A 24,194-nucleotide genomic window follows, 5' to 3' on the forward strand; every position below is an offset into this window, starting at 1 on the left:
CAGTATTTACCTGACAGGCTGTGCAGTTACTTTATAATATGTGCGTGTGTGTGTCTTTGGATATGTGTATGTTTGCAAGTATGCGACAGATGTATTCAAGTACACATTCACAATTAAAAAAAAATTAACTTACTTCAGTTTTGGTTTATCACTAGACATTTAATCTTTAAACAGAATATTATTACTCTCTGCAGCTGAATCTCACTTTCTTAACCATTCATTGTATATCATACAAATCATCAAAATTTGACATGAACAATAGAAAACAGTAGACTTATTTATAAAATAAAAATATCTCATTAATACATAGTTGGAAATGTGCAGTAAAACTTGATACAATCAACAGAATAATTCCAAGACAGGTTTTTAAGCAATAAATGGCATCGTCACAAAATTTTGACAATCTCTATTCGCACACAGGCTAGTAAGTATTATAGTGCTACTAGAGAAACACAGTCACAATAAGGCTTTACCCCCCACTGCCACAACACCATTTAGTGTTTCTAACTCATTTTTATACTTTGTGAAATCTGTTTAATATAAATACATTTTTTTTGGGGGGGAGGGAGTGGCTGTGGGTGGGTAGGGATGACATTAATCTCCTTACAAAATACAGTGAAAATGCAGTTTATCATTTCTTTTCCCCATCATCAAAAAGTTTAAGAAAAATGTTAAATGTGATGATAGACCAAAAATAAAAAATATTTAGCACACTGAGATCAGTTTCTCACTTCCTTTACACTAAAGGATTTGTTCTCAATAGTGTCCAAAAAGGGATGTAAACACCACAAAGTACATAAAGTGAAGTTTAAAGCTCCTTATAATTTCACTGGTTCATGTTGTGCAGGTCTCATGGATTTTGTGATCTCATTTTTGAGATGGATTTGTGAGATCAATATGCAGCTGTAGGTACCTGTTAATAATATAGATATGCAGACAGTGGTGCATCATAACAAAATCAATAAAACACTACATAAATAAAACAACAGCCAACTACTTATATACAAAATGAGAATGTTGTGAAGTACAAATAAAGGTCTAAAAAACACTTAAACAAGTACTTTCAATACCAAAACTATTTATATTAAGAAAAAACAAATTTGTGTATATGATTGCAAAATAAGAATTTCTGTTTGATAATTAATAAACACTATAGGTATGTTTTATGTTAAAACATTGAAGAATTACACCACTGAACCCATCTGAAACTTCATACTTGCTATGTCCTGTGCAAAAATACTCATACTCATTTCCACAGAAAACTATAACAATATACTATACAAGCTGAAACCACCCTATTATTAAGGTAAATCATCAAAATAAGAGAAACGGTGCTTCTTTTTTAAGTGCACAGAAATGGTACAAGTGAAAAACAGAAATCAAAAAGTGGTGCGTCTTTTTTTTCATGTGGTTTAGTGATGGGTGCACTCAATCATAAGAATTTCCATTTCTCAGAGGTACATGCTGAGAATAAAATTTAGCTGATAATATGTGTTTAAACCATGTCAGATAAGATTCTTTACATCCCTTGACACCTCTCTGACAAAATTGGATTGAATTCCAACTAGCAACAGATTTGTCTGCTATAAATTTCAATGCAGCCATGTTCAGAGGTAAAAATTATCCAAACTACCACATATAATTTTTACACAATTCTGTGTGCATAAAGATCAAATTCCAGTGAATAAAGAATTAACAGGCCTCAGAAAGTGTTTATTTTGGTAGCATTTCTATCACCTTTGACAATTATTTCCAGTTTTTTAATTCTTGACCAAACCCAAAATCTCCCGCTCAAGTAGTCCTTTATTATCGACAAAATCATTACACTTTCCTAGCAAAATAAGCACTTGTTAAAAATTATATTCAGTGATAATTTAGTTATAAGTTTATGCTGCTATCTTTTTAGCTCTGTTTGCAGTGATGCGTGCTTGATGGACCACCATGGCACACTTTTCACGTCTGATGATATGGTTTCCTTCAAAGTAGCCCTCATTTCTTGGAAGACCATGGGAGCCATCAGGAAACGTGACAAGGCCTTTTGGATAGAATGGAAACTTGAAAGTTGCAATAAAGAAATAAAATTATACTAGAGCAGCAAAACACTGAAATAAATAAAAAAAAATAAAAGTGCATTTGATAATCAATAAGTAATGATAGCTTATTTACACTGAATTCAGCAGAAAATTAGCAAGGTAGCAAGTAAAACATAAAATAAAAATTTGCCAAAGATGTTTAACAGTCTCTAATATTTGGTGGCATTCACTTTTTCAAGTTTAAATTTATGCTTGCTTTAAAAAGATTTTAGAAAGAAAGAATATAGTTGGGAAGGTTAGTGGCCCAGCATTGTTTAAGCCAGTGAATACTCACCTAGTCCCCAGATTTTCCCCTCTCTAAACTCGCCTTCAAAAGCCATCTTGTCTTTCCTTGTGAAAATGCCAAGACCATGGAATTTGCCTTTCTTAAACTCTCCTTCATACCTGATATCAGAAATTTAGCTTTTCTTCATTCCTGCAAATTCCTCTAATTTTGTAAACTATCTGACTAATGAGGCAGCAACAGATTTAGTTTACTTAAAAAAGAACAATAATTAAAAACCATTTGTGTCAGGTAGTGAGTACATTTATGAGAGAGTGTGTGTGTTCTTTAAATTACTAAACAATGAAAGACATTTTTTTGTAAAATCTGCTTTTTTAACTGCTTATAATATATTAACAGGCATGCACCTTGAACCATCCTGAAAAGTCAATATTCCAAGTCCCCCAAACATTCCATCTTCAAATTGACCCCAGTATTTGCTGGTGTCTGGAAAAGCCAGGTAACCGATGCCATGCCGGTGTCCATGTTCATTCCACTGACCATTGTAAACAGTGCCATCATGGTATTTATACTCCTCAATTTGTAAGTCCATGACTCGCTGGCTCACTCCACAAAAACCTGGACAGAAAAAAATTATTAATAATACCAAATCCTTTACCTGACACTAAAATTATATTTAAAAATATTCCCCTTCGAACAGAACGATCACCAAAAAAATTTGCCCATAGGCTATAAACACTATCGATCGATCTATGCTCCTTTCGACCATATCTCACTGATAAATATTTCTCGTATTTTTAAAACCGGATTACTGTGTAGATAAAATTATGATTGGAACAATCCTTTAGGAAGAATCACCATTAACACGTTTCTCTGGGAAAAGGGGGCTAGAATTAGGGTTTGATGTTGGATTTGAGTTGATCGAGATGGTTTGTGTTAGGATTAGGTTTTTTTCGGTTTTAAGTCATGGCGTCCATAACAACGTATGTCAACTGTCGTAAGCCCTCCTAAAATAAAGTTGTTTCTCTTTATCATATCTTGATTGGAAACTAGCGCTTCGCGCGGAAGTGCATTTCATCCTCCTTTGCTTCGATGGGTAGTCTTCGGAAATTCATTTAATTGTACCTGCCAACACGGTGACAACGTTCTTATCACCTCTGCATTCTGTAGAAACAGTCAAATATTTTTGGATAAAAATGTTTCTTTTCAACAGAATACATTGTCAGATTCCGGTTCCTATTCGTTTTCTGACCTGATTTCATTTCTTTAACGCTTCTTACCTGTAGCAGACAGCTGTCACCCTTTCTCTTTACAAGTTCTTCTCACCTGTGTGAACTACGTCACACGAAACGGGGGCCGTGTATTCATGACGTAAGCGGTAGTTCACGGTCAACATGGTTGATTGCGGGAACACTCGGTGTGCCCAAGAGAGACGCTTCTTCAGGAAAGAACTGCTGTCATGGAGCAAAAAAATTCCTCTCATGATCGGTAAGTGTCTTGCGATCTCATTGTCAACGGCTTGTCGTCCTCCCCGCCACACCACGCGCGTGCACGACACAGAAAACTCACGTTCATTACTGTCAAATTTTTAACCAATATTCGGTCATTCTCTTCACCATCCAAACAGTCGATCGATAAACACTGCACCGTCATGCCGAGAAAACATCCGTGGTGCTTTTTTTTACTAGGTCCCATATCTATTCTGTGTTTTTTTCGTCCTCTAATACTTTCATACCTTTCTGAAACCTGCGATCCAACTTTGCCTCCGCGGTCACCTGTATTCGAAAAGTGCTTTAATTTAGGGCTAGCGCATCCTCCCAATTTTTCCAAATCCATATTGTAGATCTTTATGACGTTTGCTCCAATTTTCATAACCGCCATGTTTGTCCCTAAATTACTGAAATGGAAATTCAGGGAATTTGTGTTTCTGTCTGTAAGCATTTAGATTATCTTACCGGTTGCGACACTTTCTTAAACGGTGTATCGATCGACTCCCGACTAAAAGGTAGGTGAGGCCCGTCGGATTGATAGGTTGGTGCTAGCTTTTGCCCAAGCTGGGAGGTGCTGGGCCGTGACCTCGTATGTAACAATATGATAATGAGCAGCTAAACCGCTTCACACCAATTTCTGATCCGGAGCTTGGCAGAAAGGAGAAAAGGGCGGGACCGCACATTCAAGTCTTTTGCATGTGTCGTCTGCTGCAGATGCGCGTTAGGGAAGACTGAAGGCAACCCAGATATGTCGTTCACCATTCAACCCAAGTGTCTGCACCTTCATGATCGGAAAGGTTTTGACAAGAAAGCACACTCACCTGATCTTCATTGATTTTTCACCCCCTTCTTTGTGCACTGGATATTGCATTTCAAAATTTGCGTCCCAGTAGTCCGTGTGGGTGAATTTCACAGCATAAAAAATAAGGTGCAAAAATGTGTGTTGGTTTCCCTTGTAGTTATTTGAAGACAATGGGAGTGATGTTTGACAGCATCTTGCGTTTATTCCACTGAGATCATTACATTGAAATACGGTGTCTTACATAAACAAGTACAGATGGGATACCTCCTGTTCAGAAATAACAAGGTATTAAGGGGGTACCAACACTGGTCACTGGGAATTCACACAGGGAAATCTTGATACCATTGTGATGCTTTTTTAACTGTAAATAACCCACAGTTCTCATCAGTAAAAAAGACAAATCATCGATCCTTAATTTTTTTTTGTTGCTTTAGAATTATTTGAACTTGGAAATAAGTCAACAGAAAAAGTCAAGTCTTATGTATTGATAGGTAAATCATACAATACTAATTATTTCAGCAATTTTGTTGAGCGGTCAATATAGCATCTATGGACAGAAGTTAAATGTTACATGATGACATATATTTTCATTCTGTAGAACCATAGTGATTAACTCATGATGGAAAGCCACAAAAGGATATAGTACAAAAAACCCTACACCATTCATTTGAAAGTGCCCTATTTACGACCCTCATTTATCAGGTCCTAAGGTTGTTGTGGTCGACAGCTTGAACGAAAAGTTTAACACTTTTACATATAAATTAGATAATCAGATACTTTTATTGCATTTTCTTTGTAAGCCATGCAATTACTTAAATATTTCCCATTTACTTCCAGCTTGTGATTTAATGTGCAGTGCTTTTATCCCATCTAATCAAGATAGTTGTACTTTTTTATGCAAGTGACCATCGATGCAAAGTTGAATTGCAGATTTAAGCAAATAAAAATAAATTCTATTGGAAGGCCTCACAAATGTACAGCATTAATGACCTGTAACATCGTAGGAAAGTTTCACACTCTAAGGGGAATAACTTTAGTATTTTCCTGTTGCTGACAATACCTGTAGCAATATTGCAAACTACGTCAAATTTTGTTGATCATTTGCGGAGTTCATTGATTTGGTTGTTTTTAGAGGCATTCAAAACAAAAAAATTTTTGAGTCGCTAGTAGTAACTTTTCCCAGTTTTTCATGTTTGTGTTAGCAGCTGGGATGCAAAAAGGTATAAATTCAGTTTTTGTTTATTATTGATTCTTATTGTTTTTCTCCTATCTTTTAAACTATTTCTACAGGGTTATTTATTTTAAACTAATAATAAACTTGTTCAGCTATTGATGATAAACATTCAACATCTGTGATCTTACATTTGTCTTAAAGAAAACCTATGCATTAATTATGTATTTTTAAAAATGTGCAAGTTTGGAGTTGCCATAGACACTTTTAAGAAATGTTAGGTCTGCTTTCTTTGTGTAAAACCTTTGCTAAGTTATTGAACTAGAACTGTAACAAGCTGTGTGTTACTATCATACCAGTGAGCACAGTCTTACCAGGCTCCTTTTTTCTGCCCCTGCCCAGATTCAATTCCAGTTAACCTATATTTTAAATGTCATCCTCTATCACATGTAATTATGTTGTGACCTGATAATTTACCATGAAAATAAAAACAAGCAAAATTACTTATTTCTTGCTCGTGTAGACATCGATGCTAGTTCTGATATTGTGAGTAAATTTACATGTGTGTGCGTGTGTGTGTGTGTGTGTTTATTCTGTTGACAAATAACCAACTTTATCCCAGTGTGCTGTTGTAACTTGGAATGTCTGCTAACTTTGTTGTTAAAAAAGAACAACAGATACTCTTTTAAGATAATTACAAGTGGTGCATCATAGAAAACATAACAATATACATTCTTACATCTCAACTATTTTTAAGACACATTTTAAGATACATTACACACCCATGCATGTGCACAGCCAACAATTCATCTGTGATTGAGCAGCTGGACTGTAGACAGTACAAATGATTTCTAGTGCCTGTTGCTTCTGCATTCAGGCCAACAAATTCTCCTGCTAGTGCATGTCCTGATATGGATGCTGTAAACCTCTGACAATTTGCTGATCACAAAAGTAATCCCTAAATCCTTGTCCTTTACAATAGCTACCTTTGAACATATATTTCTTTTTTCTTGAATTATTTTGGTGCTTGTGTCCTCTGTGTCTTAAAATAACATGTACACTAAACCTTAGATTATCTAGAATATTTTGACAATATTTTTATCAAGTTAGGTGGATAAATTCAATATGTCTTACAAGATAAAGATACTGACCACCTTAACTGGTCTGGATGTTTATTGGTAGTAGATTAAACAGTAGGAGAATGTCATAAGAGAAGTAATCGAATTTTGTTATTTTTGAAAGCGCACAAAATCGTGATTTTTTCCTAATTTATTTTTAAGCATGAAATAGACTACTGTTTGTGTTTGTTAACTTGGTAATGAAGTTGAAGAATTTTTTTTAAATCTTAGATTAATGCTTTGTGAATGGAAAAAGCTTGAAGAAAATTAACAGTGAGGCAAACTAAAAGAGTTGTTGCAACTGATGAATAACAGTATCTTTTAAAAACAAGAGGGGCGAGCAGAGGTCTGATACCTACTAGGATCTAAGACAAGTAGGAAATAAAGTATGCTGTGAAAAGTGTTTCTCACAAATGTAAAATTGGTTCGTATATTTATCAGAGTGCTAGTGAATTTCACAGAAATAGTGGAATATGGCAATCACTTGTTTTTATACTCTGAGGCAGAAAGAACTAGATATCCCAGATGTTTATCCTCTTGAACTCGACCAGAAGACAATCAGACTTTGCCAGCAAAGCCTAGTTATTTGTAGTGGTGGTGCTGATAGGAGGGTATGCCTCTGCTCACCAAGATGCATAAAGGTGACTGATAGAATGTGAGCTACATACCAGAACTTCATAGGCAACTACTGTATATGAAAAGTTTGCCTCTTCCTTAACTTATGTGGTTTCCAACAGGGTTAAAAATGAAAACTCCTTAAATTTTAAAGTACTGCTAGTACAGTGTGGCTTTTTTTTTTTTTTTTTTGCCATTTGCTAGACTCAGATCACTTTAGCCTTGACTCTTGATTTTTGGTTTTCATGGATCCTGATGGTTTCTTCCACATTCCACGCTTCAATCAATAGGGAGAATTTTTTTTATTATTTTGTAAAGGATGACATCTAACCCAAACTACCTTGGAATCTAGAAGAAGCAAACAGGAGAAGGAATTTAGCAAGAAACAGTTCATATCACTAGCTGCTGAAGACCAAGAGCAAAAATAAAAGACAGTCATTGATTAATTTAGCAAGATATATTTGGTTATTACCACTGATATTTTTGCTTATTACCAAGATATGTTTGGTTATTACCTGTTACCTTGTGAGTAGTAATGACGCTTACTGAAGCTACACTGCAGACAAAAAAACAAGTCTTGGAGCAGCAGCTGGGATTTTTCTTTTTATGAGCTTCTGTCAGGAGTCTTAACTTGGTGTGTCAGCAGGTTCTATGAGTTTGAATTGATTGAAAAAAAATTGCTGGAAATGTAGTCATGAAAGGAAGGGGCACATTGATTTGTCTGGAATATAATTATCAGAAGACTGCTTCAACTTATTCCCACTCCTCAGCCCCATGCTATATGAAGAGGGTTTTATATTGACAGCTTTAGTCACAAGCACAGGCTTATTCAGACAGGTCAGGTAGGTTTTGTGAAAAACGCCCCAGGAGATGACAGTGATCAATAGCATTTCTTACCAAGCTATAGGATGTTTACCATTTCTTCATAAAGACCAGTTCTAGCCCATGGAGTTCATATTAGAGAGAGGAGAGTGTGGTGTGTGGGGGAGAGAGAGCATGTGTGTATGCTTACAAGCTGGACATTAAAACTAACATTTATTGAAACCAAAAGAATGGGAAGAAATACAATATAACAAGCCAAAGCTATTGTGACACAACCATAACAACACAGTGATCAGATTTTTTTCCTTTCCCCTCCCCAGTAGGCTTCTAGAGATCATCACAACTGTTATAAAAATTGCTTAACTGGGATTAAAATCACCATCATGTAGTAAAGGATAATAAATTTTGTGTTCGGTGACACCTTTCTTTATTGTATGTTTATTGCGTTCGTATATGACTGTGTTTGTGCTCATCACTATTTTCAAAAATCAATATGAATGCTTATTCTAAAAGTTTTAGTTCATGGTTTAAACTGTATGTAATGCATCTTTTGTATTGGAGGTTTAATACAGTCATTATGCCTTATTGCTTTTATTGCTATGCTGGTCGGAAGTTGTATAGTCAAGCTGGCGCCATCTTTGAGCATGTGGTCAACTGTTAATTTTCCTGAGTATTTTTATTGAAGGGTCTCCTTGATTTACTTTTTTTTTTCAGCTCTGGAGCAGATTGGTGCTGAATATGTTGATAAAGAAAATTCAGAGTCTCTAGCCAACCCTTATACATGTGAGTAACTGACAAACACAACCTGTGCTGTTGTTTTTTCTTCACTTTATTCCCATTTCCATGCCTTTTTTTAATGTTTTTGGATAACTTCTGTCTTATCCAGCTGTATAAATTGTGTGACTTGTAAAAATCTTTACTTCTGTTTTATATCATGCCAGCGCTTAACAAGTTGCGTCTCTTTAAAATAAGCTCATCTATATTATCCGCTTAGTAAGAACAGATCTGACCAACATTGTCTTAAGCTATAATAAGAACTGAGCTGTGCTTGGGGGTGATATTACAGTGCACATCAGAATAGCATAGCCCTTCTACCATTTATTCTTATTGGTTCAATGCAGGCACATCAGCCTGTAAAGGTTGCTAAGATTCCGCATTTCCAGATGTCTGCTTTCTGCTCTGCAGCATGTTCAAATGGCAAAGTGTTGGTATTAGATTTCTGTCTAGGATATGATGGTGACATTTCTTCCAGCATGATGGCCTTGTTTTAACTCTAGGCATGACTAGCTTATGGCTTAGGCTTTGTTAACTCAAGAGTGCTTGTCTAATGTGGTTGTGTTGTGCATTTGAAGATTATAATTAACAAAGGATCAAAGGATAATTTTGACATTATATAAGAGGTCAAGTGTTCTTTATGTGTGATAATATTAGGGCAATGAACACATAATTAAGAAACAAGTCATACATCTTGGAAACAGCTAAGGGTAAGAGTTATTTTCAAGCAATGATGCAGACTTTAATGCATACATTTTATTTGTCTTAAAATGCAGTTAGCATGCTTATATCAAAAACTATCGCTTTCTGTAAAGCTAACTGAAGTGAACATTTTATTTTTTTAAGATCTAGAGCCTGAAGAGCGCAAGGACTGGGAAGCAGATTACAACTGCTTTTACTGCCAGGGAGAGCTAACAAATGTTTTGGTGAGTTTGCGCTTGGCTGGAACATCACTGGTATCATTAGGATGTGTTCGTAGGAAACTATTGTTGTTATGTTCAAATTGTGAGCATGCTTTCTGTTTTGAAGCTGTTTCAAAGTGTTCGTACTGATCTGCAATGCAGTATATATATATATCTGTCCATTTCAATAGTTTCATAACTTATCTTTGTTTCACAGGATCTTATAGATGATCTACTACAAGCTGTGCGGAGTGGAAAAGTAGATGCTGATAATACATGTAAGCATATTACATTTTTTTTATTTTCACTTGCAGTTTCTACGCTTGCTAGCATCACTGGATAGATTGTGGTTGCTTTGTACACATCCTTGCTATGTTAAATAGATAAGAATGTTTTCTTTGACCACATTAGCAAGGAAGCTTATAAGGAGTCCTATAATCAATTTCATTGATAAGAGCAAAAAGTAGTTCACATGATAAGTTGTAAAGGACTGGGTAAAGCATGCGTTTGGGTCTTGTCTCTTGTCAAGACTGAACATATTGATCCCACGCCCTTTAACATTTAACTCTATACTGAGGTACTGTTGCTGCAGATCTGTGTGGTTTGAAAGCTATCAAAAGAAATACTTAATTTTGTTGACAGGATATGTTCAGAAAATATTAATTCTGTGTATGTGCATGCATGCATTCACATTTGTGTGTGTGTGTTCTTAAGCACATAAATTCATATGGTTGTAAATGTGTAAATGCATCCACTTATAGATATGTGTCACTGACATGTGATGAGTCACTTGCTTGTGGATCCTTGCATATTGTGTGTGGTGGGTCATTGGGGGTTGTGTGTATGAATGGGAAAAAAGAATTGGGTCTTAAAGCTAAACAGAGGAAACATTCATGATTATTGCATTTTGTAAGGTTAGTTTGTTTGCCAGTTGTCTGAACCACACTTTTAATAAGAACTTTTTCCCTAATAGAGATCTGTTCAGTATGACTGACCACTTCAGGGCTTTATGCATGTAGTTTAAGGAGCTCTTATCTTTACTTCTAGTGAGAATATGAGGCATTTTATTTTATGCCTTAAACTATGATGTGTGAGAAATCATTACAGTCATCGCATTTGCCAAAACTAGTTCCTGTGCTTAACTCTTGGCTTGAGGTTGCAGTGAGCTAGAGAAGCACCTCCCATCCACTACCCCCAACCTATCTCCCTATATCTAATCCTTATCACTCTCCATCTTCGCATATGCTTGCATTTACAACTGACATTGGCAAGGGTGTGATTATGTGTAACTTATGTTAGAGAAAAGCTGCTGCTTTTTGTTTGTGACTGGGGGTAGAGGAGAGGGTATATTTTAGTCATTAATCTGGATTTTCTTTGTTTCTTGATTGCTGCAACTTTTGGTTCCAGATGTTCGGTCTCTGCAGGAACTGCTTCCTTTCTACATAAAATTTTATACACAAGGACTTGGACGTGACCTTCTAGCTGAGGTCACCTCCAGATCCACCTGCTCCACCAGCATGGGACCACCACCCACAGCAGCTTCTACTTTCTCCTCCAGTCATCTTGAGAATGATGATCAGGAACATTTGACACCGAGTTCACAGAGAGTGCATGTGGAGTTGAAGATTCCACATATTTTACAATCAGGGTATGTTTTGATGTTATTAGCTTCCCAATTTTTATTTTAATTGGCTAGGTGAATGACTTTCATGTAGATACCCTAAGACACATTTCACAAACTAAACATGACAAGAGTAAAAATCAAAAGTATAGTTTAAAGTATGCAGAAATACACTGTTCATATCTCAGTCCATTGTGAAATGCAAAGGAATATAAGGGAATTTCCAAAACAAAATTGACGTTAACATTAGTTAGTTTTTAGTTTATTGTTACTCCTTAGGGTAGCATAGCGACGCAGACGTTAACATTGGGCTATGCAAATTAAATGGTAGGCTTTTCTATCACTCCGTCTTCCAGTTTTCAGGTTTATTTGATTTGCTTGTGTTATGGCTGACCCAACCCATTTTAATCAAGGAGATCAGTGTTTTCTTAGTTATAATTTTGTTGTTGTTCCTTACAGTTATTTTCTTGCTAGTTTTGCTAGAAAAGTTTAGTAAAGAAGTCTGTTTTATAAATGGTCTTGTTCATTGTGGCATCTGAAATATGTCTTAGGCGAGGACGTAAAAGTGAAATGACTCAGGCTGGTGGAACAAAGAGATACTACCCTGAGGATGATGGCCTGGAAGTGGCTGTAACTGATGCCAGAAGAATGAAGCTTGATGATCACAGGGCCTCGGCTTTATATGGAATCTCACAGTCTGCACTTTGCAACAACATTTTCAGCAACATCTGTGACCCAGACCATGACAGGATGCTGGCTTTTGTAGATCAGGATGATTCTAACTCAGGTGATGAACCTGTTGCACCAGGGATCATTAATAACATGAAAATGTCTGGTCTGATCAAAGCTGGTACTTTCAGTTATCTACCTCCTGTTCCTTTTCATCAGGATGCCATGAAAGAAGAACTTGACTTTAACTTGTCCTCGACAGCCTTTGATGATTTTTCTGTGAAACTGGCACACATTCGGCGCATGCATAATCTGAGCAAGGACAGAGACATTCAGATCAAACCTGCACATATCAACGAACCTAAGTTGCCACTCCTCACAACGTTGATTCGTAAACTTGTGGAACAACGATTTCAAATGGAAGTAGGTTGCAGGCAGACTAGTGATAAGCTTTCTGCAAGTTCAGACTCCAGCCAGCAAAAGAACAACATTTCAAAATCAGAAGAGAGAAAAAGCACAGCCATTTTGGTTGATACCCTGCCACATTTCATTCCTTACCTTTCATCTTTTTCACCTTCCTGCCTCTCAACTAATGTTCCTTTTTCCACTGATGACCTTCGTGTTCCGTCCTACAAACCAACGAACACTCGACAACCACAGCAAGCAAACCAAGATGTTTCCATCTCGGTAGAGGAGCCATCAGTGAAACCGTTTGGCCATGTGTATGAAACTGGCTGCATTGGAGAGGTCTTAAAGGACATTATAGCAAAAACAATCTCGGAAAAGATCAGTTGCCGGGATTCACACAGCGTACCTTCCTTTCCTTCAGCTGCAGAGCTTTTCAGTCAAGCCTCTTCAGCGGCCTTTCCTTTGGATATGGGCAAATCAGCTTTTCAGGTCTGTCATGCAGATGTGTATCTGTCTCAACCCAGCCATCCAGCAAAAAGAATCAAGCGTGAGCCCCTAGATGATCATGACCTTACACCTCAAACTACAAAGAGCAGTTGCAACAACAAAACAAGCACTAGTGCAGGACCAGACAGCAGTAGCAAAACAACCAGCAGCATCCACAACCTTAGCAGCAGCAAAAGTTCAGGTGAAGGAGGATCAAAAGAGAAGAAAGCACGACCCAAACGGGGGCAGTACCGCAAGTACAACAGCCAGTTGTTGATCGAGGCAGTGAGGGCTGTACAGCGTGGGGAAATGAGTGTCCATCGTGCCGGCTCCTACTTTGGTGTCCCACACTCTACTCTTGAATACAAGGTCAAGGAAAGGCATCTGCTGCGGCAGAAAAAACCTCGGGAGCCAAGCACCTTGGCAAACACCAGCACCACCTCCACAACGACCACCTCCACCACTACAAGTGCTTTGGTGCCAACAGCCCCTTCTCGCTCGGCTTGTGCAGGTTCCCCCATTTTAGCTGGCAGTTCAGCACCAGCCAAACCCTCCCTCACGACCTCTGGCTCCAGTTCCGACAGCTCAGCTTCTTCGTTCTCCTCACAGCAGCACCTAGGGAACAGCAAGGACTCCCCACTTACATCCTCATCTCCTGTCAGTGCCTTAGGTTTTGGCTTGCATAAGCAGGCTGCCAGTGAGTTTCCCTGGTTCCAGCCATACTTGGTCTCTGGGCCTGTCCCTTCCCCATTTGATCCTACCATAAGCCTGTTTCCACAGGGTTTTACTCTCAACACTTCTGCTTCGGAATTGCTGCGTAAACTGCAGCACAAAGTCCAGAGCAAGTCAGCAGTGTCTTCACCTTTCTCTTCAGATTCTTCATTTGCTTTCCCTCATCCAAATGGCAGCAGCTCACTACGGGAGGGATTTTTGTTGTTTAATTAGGAAGCCTGATTACCCAAAGCTTCATTCTTTATAAATTATATTGCTTGCTCTCTTTCTTAGGATTCATAATTATTTTTTTCCACTGAGCTATATCCACTTTTGAAATAAAAATTATGGTTATTCTGTTCTTAAAGTGATTTCTCCTCAATCCTCTTCTCATTAATTTTTCTTGTTATACTACCCCTCTTCTGCTGTAATAGTGCATCAGTAATTAAATTGTCCTTAGTTGTGTAGTCAGTGCATTAGCAAACAGCTTGCACTTGCAATGCCATTTGCTATGCCCTGTTCACACCTTTTTGCCTGCTGGCCAGGAATTTTGTAAGATTCTTTTACTGCAGTTGATAAATGACATAAAGAACATTTTATCTGCTTTTTTTTTTTTTTCTCGACACGAAAAGGGGGCTTATGATTCATAGGGATTCCAGATAAGTGAATCATAATTTGTTTTTCTGTGACAGAGCGTCAAAGTTTTTTTATAGGACACTGTGCCATTCACTGTATAAATGTATAGCCAGATGATTTTCAGACTTTTCTAGACTAGAGAAAGTAGGTTTAAATTATGAAGAAAAGTGCTGTAAAATGATGTCTTGAATATTGAAACCATTTTGTCTTCAATAGCCATAGAGTAGAGGTGGTCATTTTTACTGTAGCTCTAGACAAGAAGGTTAGGAAAGGGGGGAAACATTCTTTGTGCAGAACTATAATGGAAAGATTGTCGTTTATTGCTGGATGTTAGAAAATCCTGCTGAAGACTGTGTTAGAGTTAATGTCTAATATCAAGACAGCCTTTATGAAGAGCACCAGATGCCTGACTCCTCCAGAGGCACTGTTTAGCACAGAAATACTTAATGCAGTTGACTTTTTCAGTGAAAAGAAAGTTGAAACTGCTGCTATCTTTCTGAGGCATGTTTGGGAACAGAGGGGAGATGATTGAGGACTGAATGTCTCGGTGCATTCACATCCCCACTCATAATGACATAATGTTAAAGTGGTAGCATCAGGCTGCCTTCTGAATTTCGATTCTGCTTCAATCAGTTAGATTTCTTCTTCCATGACTGAATGTTCAGATTAAGAAAATTACGGGTTTATTTTTTTCTGTGTTTTGATTTTTTCACCATGTGGAGTTGCTTAGCTGGCTGGCATGTTGTGACTTTTTTTTTAATATTTATAAATTGGGGTACATGCTTACTATTACTTGCTTCAGTTGCAGTGAGTTAAGCAGCTGAAATTGGAACAAGTCAGTGATAAATGAGATTGTAAACATTTATATTTTCCCATCATTTGGAGACATTGTATGGAAGTTATATTTGTGCTGGTGAAGAATTTGCTTCATTTTTGTTAAAGAGAGTGCCTAGTCATATTTTACCGTTCTGGTCAGTCCTTTAAACAGCTTTTAAACCTCGCATGAAACAGACAATTAAACAACTGGCATGTATATATATAGAACAGCTCCAGTTACTGAATGTTGCACCTTTGATTATTCTTGCTTTGGAGAAGGTTGTGCGAACATGCAAAGTTTAAGACTGCACATTCTTGGAATCTTAAAGGATTGTTCTTTTGCCTCACCAACAGTTTTTTTAAAAACTCTATTGGTATTCTTACAGATTTTCAGTGCAGTCTTAACATCAGACATTTCCTTGCATCCTCACCAATAGTTTCACTATCCAGCTTTCTGCTGTTTTCTGTAGGGGAAAAAACCTAAGCCACTTTCACATATTCGCTTGTTGCAAACCTGGCTTCAACAGCACGCTTAGTGATTATCTTTATACAACTCAATGTGCTCTTGCCATTCATATGTAGTATCATCAATACTTTTAACAAGCTGCTATCATACCCATTTCTTTACAAGTTTATTGAAGCTTTTCTCACAGAGCTTAATCATGCTTGATTTTTTTTTTTTTTTAACAACAACTTACGGGTTGAATTTTGTACAATGAATTGGCTTTAGTCAGATATGTAATGCTTTATATTTGTGATCTTCATCCCAAATTCTTTTGAATTGATTGCTGTCAGAGTTAATTCCATCTTTTTTCCACTCTCTTGTATTGAGAATATACTGTTGTTGTCATCCATTGCTCCAAGATGGTGCAAAGGAATTTCTCTTTTTGGGTATATTCACCATGCACTGCTTAATTACTTGCAAAACATGCTTTTTCATGTGTTGGTATGTGTCACTGTATGTTTGCTTATTTTGGATCAGCATTTGATGAAGTAATCTTGTTCCAGCTACATATCTTTGGGGGATAAACAACATTATATGTACAGCTGGATTATAATCAGTGACTGGCAGTTTATGGTTTGGGAAACTGAGGGCTGCTGTCACGTTTGACTCAATTTTATTGCTTAGAAGACCACGACGGCCTTCTTTCTTGCCTTTCTGGTTGCCCTGCATTTTAAAAAAATGAATGCAGCAAGTGTTAGTGCATATCACCCTTTGCAATTTGTTTGCTAAGCATTTATGAAGCAAACGGAAGAACAACCTTGTTTGGGGTTTTTCAGTTTAGCAATGCTGGACACATTTTTGATCTACTACAGGCTTTTTTTTTCAAAGTGCCTGCCAAAATCAATTGGTTGTATGTGTGCTGTATCGTCTCTTCAATACGGGTTGTGGCTTGAACAGAGACATCATCATACTGGGTCTTAACGAAAAAACATTTCCACCAGGTATACAACATTAACATGTTTGCTTTTATTTTTTAAATAATTTATTGTTACTGTTTCCTTAGAGCATATGAAATCTCTGATCACTTTATATGCTTTCGGCGCTGTGCAAGAGCCTGCATAAAGGTTTTAACATGGTATATCATCTTCACATTTTTATGTCAGTTGTGTTTTTTCCCTCAAAGAGTCTCCACCCAAAGCACTTTACATGAATATGTAGCTCTTGTCCAAATAAGTTCCTGCACTTCATTGTCAGTTTGGCAGATTCTCTTGTAACAGACCCTTTATCGACAACTACTGATGTGACATTTCTTCCCATTCTTATCTAAATTTGTACGGGTCTATTTATCCTTGTGAAATGCTGATCCCATACAGAATAGTATTGTTGATATTTCCCTGTAATGGTTGATATTGTATGCTATTAATTTTTTTGAGGACAGTTATGCTAAAGCATTATGATCAGGGTAATGCTTTTGAAACTTTACAAACACATCACTGACCACAACAAAGTTTTCAAGTAATAGATGTTTGCATAGGATTATATCGAACTAATGTCATGTACAGTAGAATTAGTTTTAGAATTTGGTGGGGGAGTTTTTATAAGTAGAAGTACTCGAAGAAGATTTTTGTTTTTAAGTAGTGTGCATGTAAAATGCCACAAGTATATGCTCTGGATTATATGGTTAACTCTTTCATGGTTTTATTTATTTGTTTTTAATATATGTCCTTCAGATTAGTGGAGATCTTTGGAGTTTAAGCCTTTTTTTTTTTTTTTTTTTTTTTTTTTAAAAAGTAAAATTACAACAGCTGAATATTTGTATAAGTTCTCAGTTCCCAAAACAGTAAAAAGCATTAAAATATAGACAAAACACCCAAAGCCTCAAGAATATTGGGATCGAGTTGATTGTGTAAAACATAAAATGTCATAAAATGTAAGTAAAAAAGCAACTAATGTGGATAAAGTATTGAAAGTATTGTGGGCAAAGTATGTAAGGAACATCATGAACATCTAAATATTAGTGGGGAACAAGAACAATACAAAGTTATTCACCTTCTGATATTCTCCTTGAGATGAATTTCAGAAACTGAAGATATTTGAAGCAACAAAGTTAGGCAGCATACATTACAAAGAAGATATATGTGTGTAAGAATATCAGCTTACTTTCTGTCCATTGTCAAAAGTTTTGGATTCCAAATTCCCTGGTTTGTTGAAAGTCTTATACATTGATAGTGTAGTTGAGACCTTACATCCAGCACCTGGAAGTTCTTCCTCAATTGTCATGTTGATGTTTACAAAAACATCTCTGCTTATGCTTATACATTCCACAGTCAGTGTTCACTGTCGAAGGTCAGAGATCTCATTTTCTTCGAGCATTTTTTTGTGTTTGTTTCCCCTGCCACCCCCAAAAAAGAGTTGCTATTCAAACTGATGTTTATTTTACCATATTACGATGTTACTGGACATTAATTGTCATCAAAAGATTTTTCACCTTTGTACTATTTCTTTAGGTGTCAATATAAAATCCAGTTTGATGAACTATGTATTTTTTCATTTTAATCTTTCGTTGACTGTTAATGCCAATGTTAGAGAGTTTATTTTGTGAGGCCCTTTTTGAGAATTGTCTACTACTTTTCACAGTTTACATGTCATGTTTCTGAATGTATTGAGATGATAAAAGCTCCACTATCACAGAATCTCAGAGCACATCCAGTGCCATACTAACAAACAGCTGCATCTTAGAAAAGTAATGCTGCAAGAAGTACAGTACAAACTTTTGCATTTTTTTCTGCTGTATGTCCTTTGTTCTTTGTTTTGGTCTTAGTTTTTGTTATTTTATTTTATAATACTGACTTTACTGCCTCTAGTCAACCCATGTCTTATTGTTCGATAACAAAACTTGTGCAGATGACAAAAAGTTTTGTCAAGATACATGTAAAGTTATGTATGTTGCTGGTATTTATTATTATGGTAAGGACATTGGATACTCATCATGTGTCTTGCTATTTTTACCAGTTTTGAGCAGTCATATATATTTGAAAAATAACATAACCTGACAAGGAATATCAGGATTATTTACATTATGTCCATTATTTAAACCAGGTGTATTGTGAGTCTTCAGTGTAAACACATTAGAATGGTGATATTCCTATTCGACTGCCCCAGGTGCAGTTTTGTCAGATAATCAGATAAGGACATGTTGAAGGCTAAGCAAGGTCAAGCATGAAATTAAGTTCCAAGGTACCGGCTACTTATAACATGGAACTGTCAGTAGTTTGTGACAAAAATTTGCAGTTATTTATGTAGACAAGTACATCGAATTGATTTAATTGGTACTTCAGATGTTACTGTTGGTCGCAGCCAGTCACGAGTTCTGACCATATGTGTCCAGTCAGAAAATGTGGTCTTGATCTATTTCCAAAACCCAAGTGAGAGCAGGTTCCGAGGCTTATAGCTCATCTGTTGTTCACTCGGATTTGGAGAATTATTATCTTGTAACTGAATAAGACACATTGATTTGAAAATAATTGTTGCACTCAGGTTAGCCTTTGACACAAATTAGCTGCACTAAAAGACAACCATGCACCATCTTTACTACATGGGCACATGCCAGCTCACTGTAGGTACCTCCTGATGCTTGTTTATACATAAACTGCACCATGTGTGTCAGTGACTGCATCACCACTCTTATACCCTGTAGCTGTCCCATCACTTTGCCTTTCTGCTCTAGCTGTATGAAAGGAAACCTGTAGTGCAAGTCTTCCTAACAGGCTGTGTATGTTACAAGTTCCCCAACAAGCAGCAATGTTTTGCATGTTTCAATTTCTTTTTTAATCAAGTTGTGTGTACCTGAGGAAAATGCAAAGCCTTGTGAGCTGTGTGGAATGAGGATCCATGATTTATTCAGTAACTACTCTGAACACAAACTTAAAAGTTCCACAGAAAGGCGAAGGCTGAAAAAAGACATGAAATTCACCATATTGTAACAAGTGCCTTTCTGCTTCTTCAGGCTTTTGGTGCAGTGTAACTCAGAAAAATCATAGCATGGTTCGTGTGAGGCTACCTTAGAATCCCATGGCTTTTTTGGTTTTTTGTTTGTTTGTTTTTGACATTCACAAAACCTTTTTCACTCCTAGTGATTTGAATTACGTTTCAAGTGCAATAAGAAAATTTTACTGAATGGATCTATTCACCCTATCCCCTTCAATTTCCCTCCTCCATTAAGAAGAAAACTATGTTTTGGGGAATGTACTTTGTTTTGATACAAGTCTGGCATAGGTGACAAGTATAATGGCTGTATGACATTTGTTAAGATTCCTTATTTAAGAATCAGGAGGATAGGAAATACAGTATCTTCAGAGTTGAAAATTGTATAAAATGTGATTGTTTACTGGAAATCAGGAAACTATGAGATGTCACAGCCTTAGCTGGGTCATATCCATCTGCAATGCATTTAAAGCAGAAACCATGTTTATTTTATCTGTTCAGTGGTTTGAATGTAAGAAAGGCCATTGTTCAGTCAGTAATCATAGACAAGGGAAGGTCAAAGGGTACAATAAGTTTAGCCTAGAGTGTTGAGGAAATTAAATTCAGCATAGAAAAAACTGTGTATTTTTGTCATTCAGATTAATAGACTTTTTTAAAATTTACTTTCCTTGCTGTGCTGTCAGCACTTCTGCACCTCTTAAGTCTGACTGGCATTGAGCATGCTGTTTGCAATATACATGTTCTGTACCATTTTATTTTCATTTCAAATACAGTTAGATTTAGATGAAGGATGCAAGCTGCACACCTTTTTTTAATTTAGCTGCTCACAGCGATCACAAAAAGTGCATATAAAATTAATTTGCCAAAACAGTGCACCAGGAATAAGTAAGGTAACAAAAAATCAAAATACCTTGTGATCTAGAGGTTCACTTTTCTCCCTTTCCACATTTTTTATGTATTTCTTTGTGCTGATATAAATGTAGCATTGGATTACTGAACAGAATGGAAAGTGCTTTGAAGATGGCTTTGATACATTGAGTTTTGTAGTAGTGATTTCCACTATTGGGCTAGTTATTACCATACATCTGTGTGGACACTCATTGATCATGCCTTCACAAATGTATTTTGTCATAAAAGTAGATTTTATGGTGGTTTTTGTATAAGAAATTGTTATATTCATTCTCATAAAGACAGGGAGCAACAGATTCACCAACTTTGTTTTGACTGAACATATTTTTCCTCTGCTTTAGTACCGCAGAAAAGAGATTTATAGTATGAAAGGTGACCTTTTTGCTTATGCCTTAAGGGGGCAAAGAATGGTCCACCCAGGAAGGTGGATGAGAAACTAAGGTATACCCAAGAAAAAGTCTGTTAAGAACACACAAGCAATCATCCTTTCATTCCTGAACATGTTCTTTTGATGCTGAGCAGTGACCTTATGAGAATGAATATATACTATTTTGATTTTATCAAATGTAAATTGTTTAAATGAAGTTGATGTATTTTGTGAGTGAGTGGTTGACAGCACATTGTACCATATCCGAACACCATTGCTCAAGAAACTATACGTCCCATTGTTGTTCAATTTCAAGTCTATATTTTTACTGCCCTTGTCATTTGTTGTACAGGATGCCCATGTGTTTCATGACTTTGTACAATGTATACGAGAGCAGCTGTACAATCAACTGAAGTATCCGTGGAGACACCTGGAAGTGCACTGGACAGTTTGCCTTGCTTTCTACTGATGTCTAAATGGAACAGCCTTTTTCTTCACATTATATTTTCATGCTTTGGCAGCAGTAGGCATTATATTTCATGCTTCTTTGAGAATGAGAAATTAATAATGATTTCTGAATTAATGAATAATGAATAATAGGAATGTTGCTAGTGCTAGATCTCAGAATAGTTGGGATGTGGGAGATTTTACTTAAAGAGCCAGGAAAACTTGTGACTGAAAAAAAAGAAATGTGCTTAAGGCATAAAGATATTTACAAAGTTACATATGTTTAAATGCCTATCATCTTATTCCTATACAGTGGTAATTACTGCAACTGTTTAAAGGTCACACTTCGTTCAACTTGATGAAAGAGTTGAGGACTGTGAGACAGGTATATGTTGCTGTCTAGTGGTCAGGTTTCACTTCAGATGGCTTTAAGCCTACCCAAAGTGGTGGGCCCTCATTGACCAAGCATGGACAAGGGTTACTTGATATCAGCGCCATGGGGTAACACAACAGGTGTGCAAGGTTGGTGCTGGCTGCTTGAATAAAAGGTTGCGCTTTTATTATACTGTTCACCATTCCTTTCATACCAGAAAGCTGGACTCTGAAGTGGAACCACACATTTTTTAAGAGATTTTACAACAGAATTTAGCTAGTTTGGGCTTAAAAATATATATATATATGTAATTTTCATACAGAAGTCTTCTGATTTGATGATGCCTGTCGTAAGATTAAAATTATCTCTTCAGTTGAGCATCTAAGGCTTGCTCTTGCACAGGTTTCTAGACTGGTGGCTTAAACTATAAGATAACCCTGTGCCTTGCAGTTAACCATGCTAGTTATACTGACAGTAATTATTTTTTATTATAACACTGGCATCTTGGCTAGTGTAATTTAAAAAAAAGTCCTATTGTTCAGAAGGCTACTGTCTGTGCACAGTACTTGTCTTTATTGTCTTGTAATGAACGGTTATTTTTCACTGTGCACACCTTAACTGTAATTGCACTATTGAATATGTCATCTACGAACACTGGTATAGATGTCACAGGTAGTAGTTGACTGTGCCGTAGTGTTCTCAACTAATGTGTTAAGTGCCTTTAGCTTTTGGCATCTGTAATATGACAATGAGCATGTACAGAGCACTGTAACCAAGGTGTAGAAGCAAGATCACTATTGCTGTTTAGGTTTCACTGGTCCTTGGCAGTACTTGTGTACAGCTAGGAACAATTAGTGTATGATTGTGGCTATTAGTCTTTTCAGTAAATATCTAGATCCTTTTGTTACCTTCTGTTTGTGTATATGTGTATGCTTGGCTGTACAGTGTCAGACGGATTATACTCACGGACTCACATCCTTAAAAAGCAGTTGCGTTAGGGTGAGTTTAAAACGGGTAAATTTTACTCAGTCGATGTTAGCTATACATATCTATTGGATGAAGTGCTTCTTTAACTATTGTGCAATGCATCATAATGTTGGCGTATTTTTCTATTCATCCTGTGTCTTGTAGACATTGTGACTGGAAACGAGTTAATAATAGCAAAACATTGAGTACAGAATTTATCAAACATTTAATTAGTATCCATTTCAAAATTGAACTTGAGATGTGCCAGGTTTTTATTACTGGCACGTTTTTTAAGCAGGGTTTGGTCCCCCTCTGCTCTTTATTTTTGTTGTGGGTGGATTTAAGTTGACCTCAATGCTTATGGTACATTTACTTTTAAGGCCAGTTAAAACTGGCGACATATTTTTATAGACTAGCGTTTGATAAATTTAATGTTCTCATCTTAGGTAACAGTAAGTTGGTGTGATTATGTATTTTACAAGGGTAGTTTTTTAAAGTGATTTTTCTTTAACTCTAGGGATTTAAAAAAAAAATTTTTTTTTGAAATCCATGTTTTTTAGTTATGAAAATCAACAAATTAGATAGATAATAAAAATAATAATTATGTGTCTGTTTCCAAAGACACTCAGGTAGCTCTTAGGGAAAGAAGGGGGCTGGATGTTGACATTTAAAAGAACCAAGTTTTTAATTCTAAAAGAAAATGGCAAGATTGAGACTGCTCATTTTTTTAAATAAGCTGTTAATTGTTTGTGGGGTTTTATTTTGTTTGGAAATTGGCATAATAGGGTTCCTGACTTGCTTTATCTTTTGGTTTGTCAAAGGATTGTTATAGATCTGTTATTGTGGTGACGATGTTCATATCATTCTATTTGTGACTGTGCAATCTTTACAGAACACTTTTGTTGGAACAGGTTTTCTGCATTTTTAACAGATCTTGGAATATCAAATTTTTATTCTGTATCTGCCATAGACATTGACAATTTTGCTCAACTCGCCACTGTCATATTTAAAACAGAGATATAAATTATATATTAAAAATATTTACCTTCTTCTGTCATCTAAGATTTTTATTTCAACAAATTATTTTAATAGTTTTGCTAAAAAAAAAAACCCTGTGGTGTTATGGTATTGTTTTGAAGTTGTGAAAATGGATTGTTTCCATGTTATCCTATTTTGCAATAGGTGCCTACATCACAGTGTGCTTTTTCAATTGTTTAGTCGGTGGCCTGTGCAATGGACAAGTTTTTTATTGTGAAATATTTTGACAGAATAAATATTTGGTATTGCTTGTGCTTGTCCACTTTTTTTTTCCAGTTTAAACATGCATCCTATGTTGCTGTGTGGAT

The 24,194-nt window shown here is 36.4% G+C and overlaps 2 protein-coding genes across 3 annotated transcripts; one reads left to right on the top strand and one right to left on the bottom strand.

Moving 5' to 3' along the window:
* Nucleotides 1-138: 138 nt before the first annotated feature.
* Nucleotides 139-4,416, bottom strand: LOC112563824 (MORN repeat-containing protein 4-like). Of its 2 annotated transcripts, none has more exons than XM_025238184.1 (4): nucleotides 4,272-4,416; nucleotides 2,724-2,934; nucleotides 2,368-2,477; nucleotides 139-2,035 (listed from the first exon to the last, which is right to left on the bottom strand). In XM_025238184.1, the coding sequence occupies exons 2-4, from the start codon at nucleotides 2,906-2,908 to the stop codon at nucleotides 1,887-1,889; spliced, it is 444 nt and encodes a 147-aa protein (XP_025093969.1). In that variant the 5' UTR covers nucleotides 2,909-2,934; nucleotides 4,272-4,416; the 3' UTR covers nucleotides 139-1,886. The 2 variants fall into 2 exon arrangements, with proteins under 2 accessions (XP_025093969.1, XP_025093968.1); XM_025238183.1 differs by lacking the exon at nucleotides 4,272-4,416 and adding an exon at nucleotides 3,597-3,699.
* On the top strand, nucleotides 3,609-24,136 carry LOC112563819. The gene is made up of 6 exons (XM_025238177.1): nucleotides 3,609-3,804; nucleotides 9,049-9,117; nucleotides 9,955-10,034; nucleotides 10,228-10,288; nucleotides 11,418-11,658; nucleotides 12,183-24,136. Exons 1-6 carry the CDS (start codon nucleotides 3,711-3,713, stop codon nucleotides 14,137-14,139), a joined length of 2,502 nt encoding a protein of 833 aa, XP_025093962.1. The 5' UTR covers nucleotides 3,609-3,710; the 3' UTR covers nucleotides 14,140-24,136.
* Nucleotides 24,137-24,194: the final 58 nt, after the last annotated feature.

Source organism: Pomacea canaliculata, linkage group LG5 (genome assembly GCF_003073045.1).
Source record: "Pomacea canaliculata isolate SZHN2017 linkage group LG5, ASM307304v1, whole genome shotgun sequence".
Taxonomy (NCBI): Eukaryota; Metazoa; Mollusca; class Gastropoda; order Architaenioglossa; family Ampullariidae; genus Pomacea; species Pomacea canaliculata.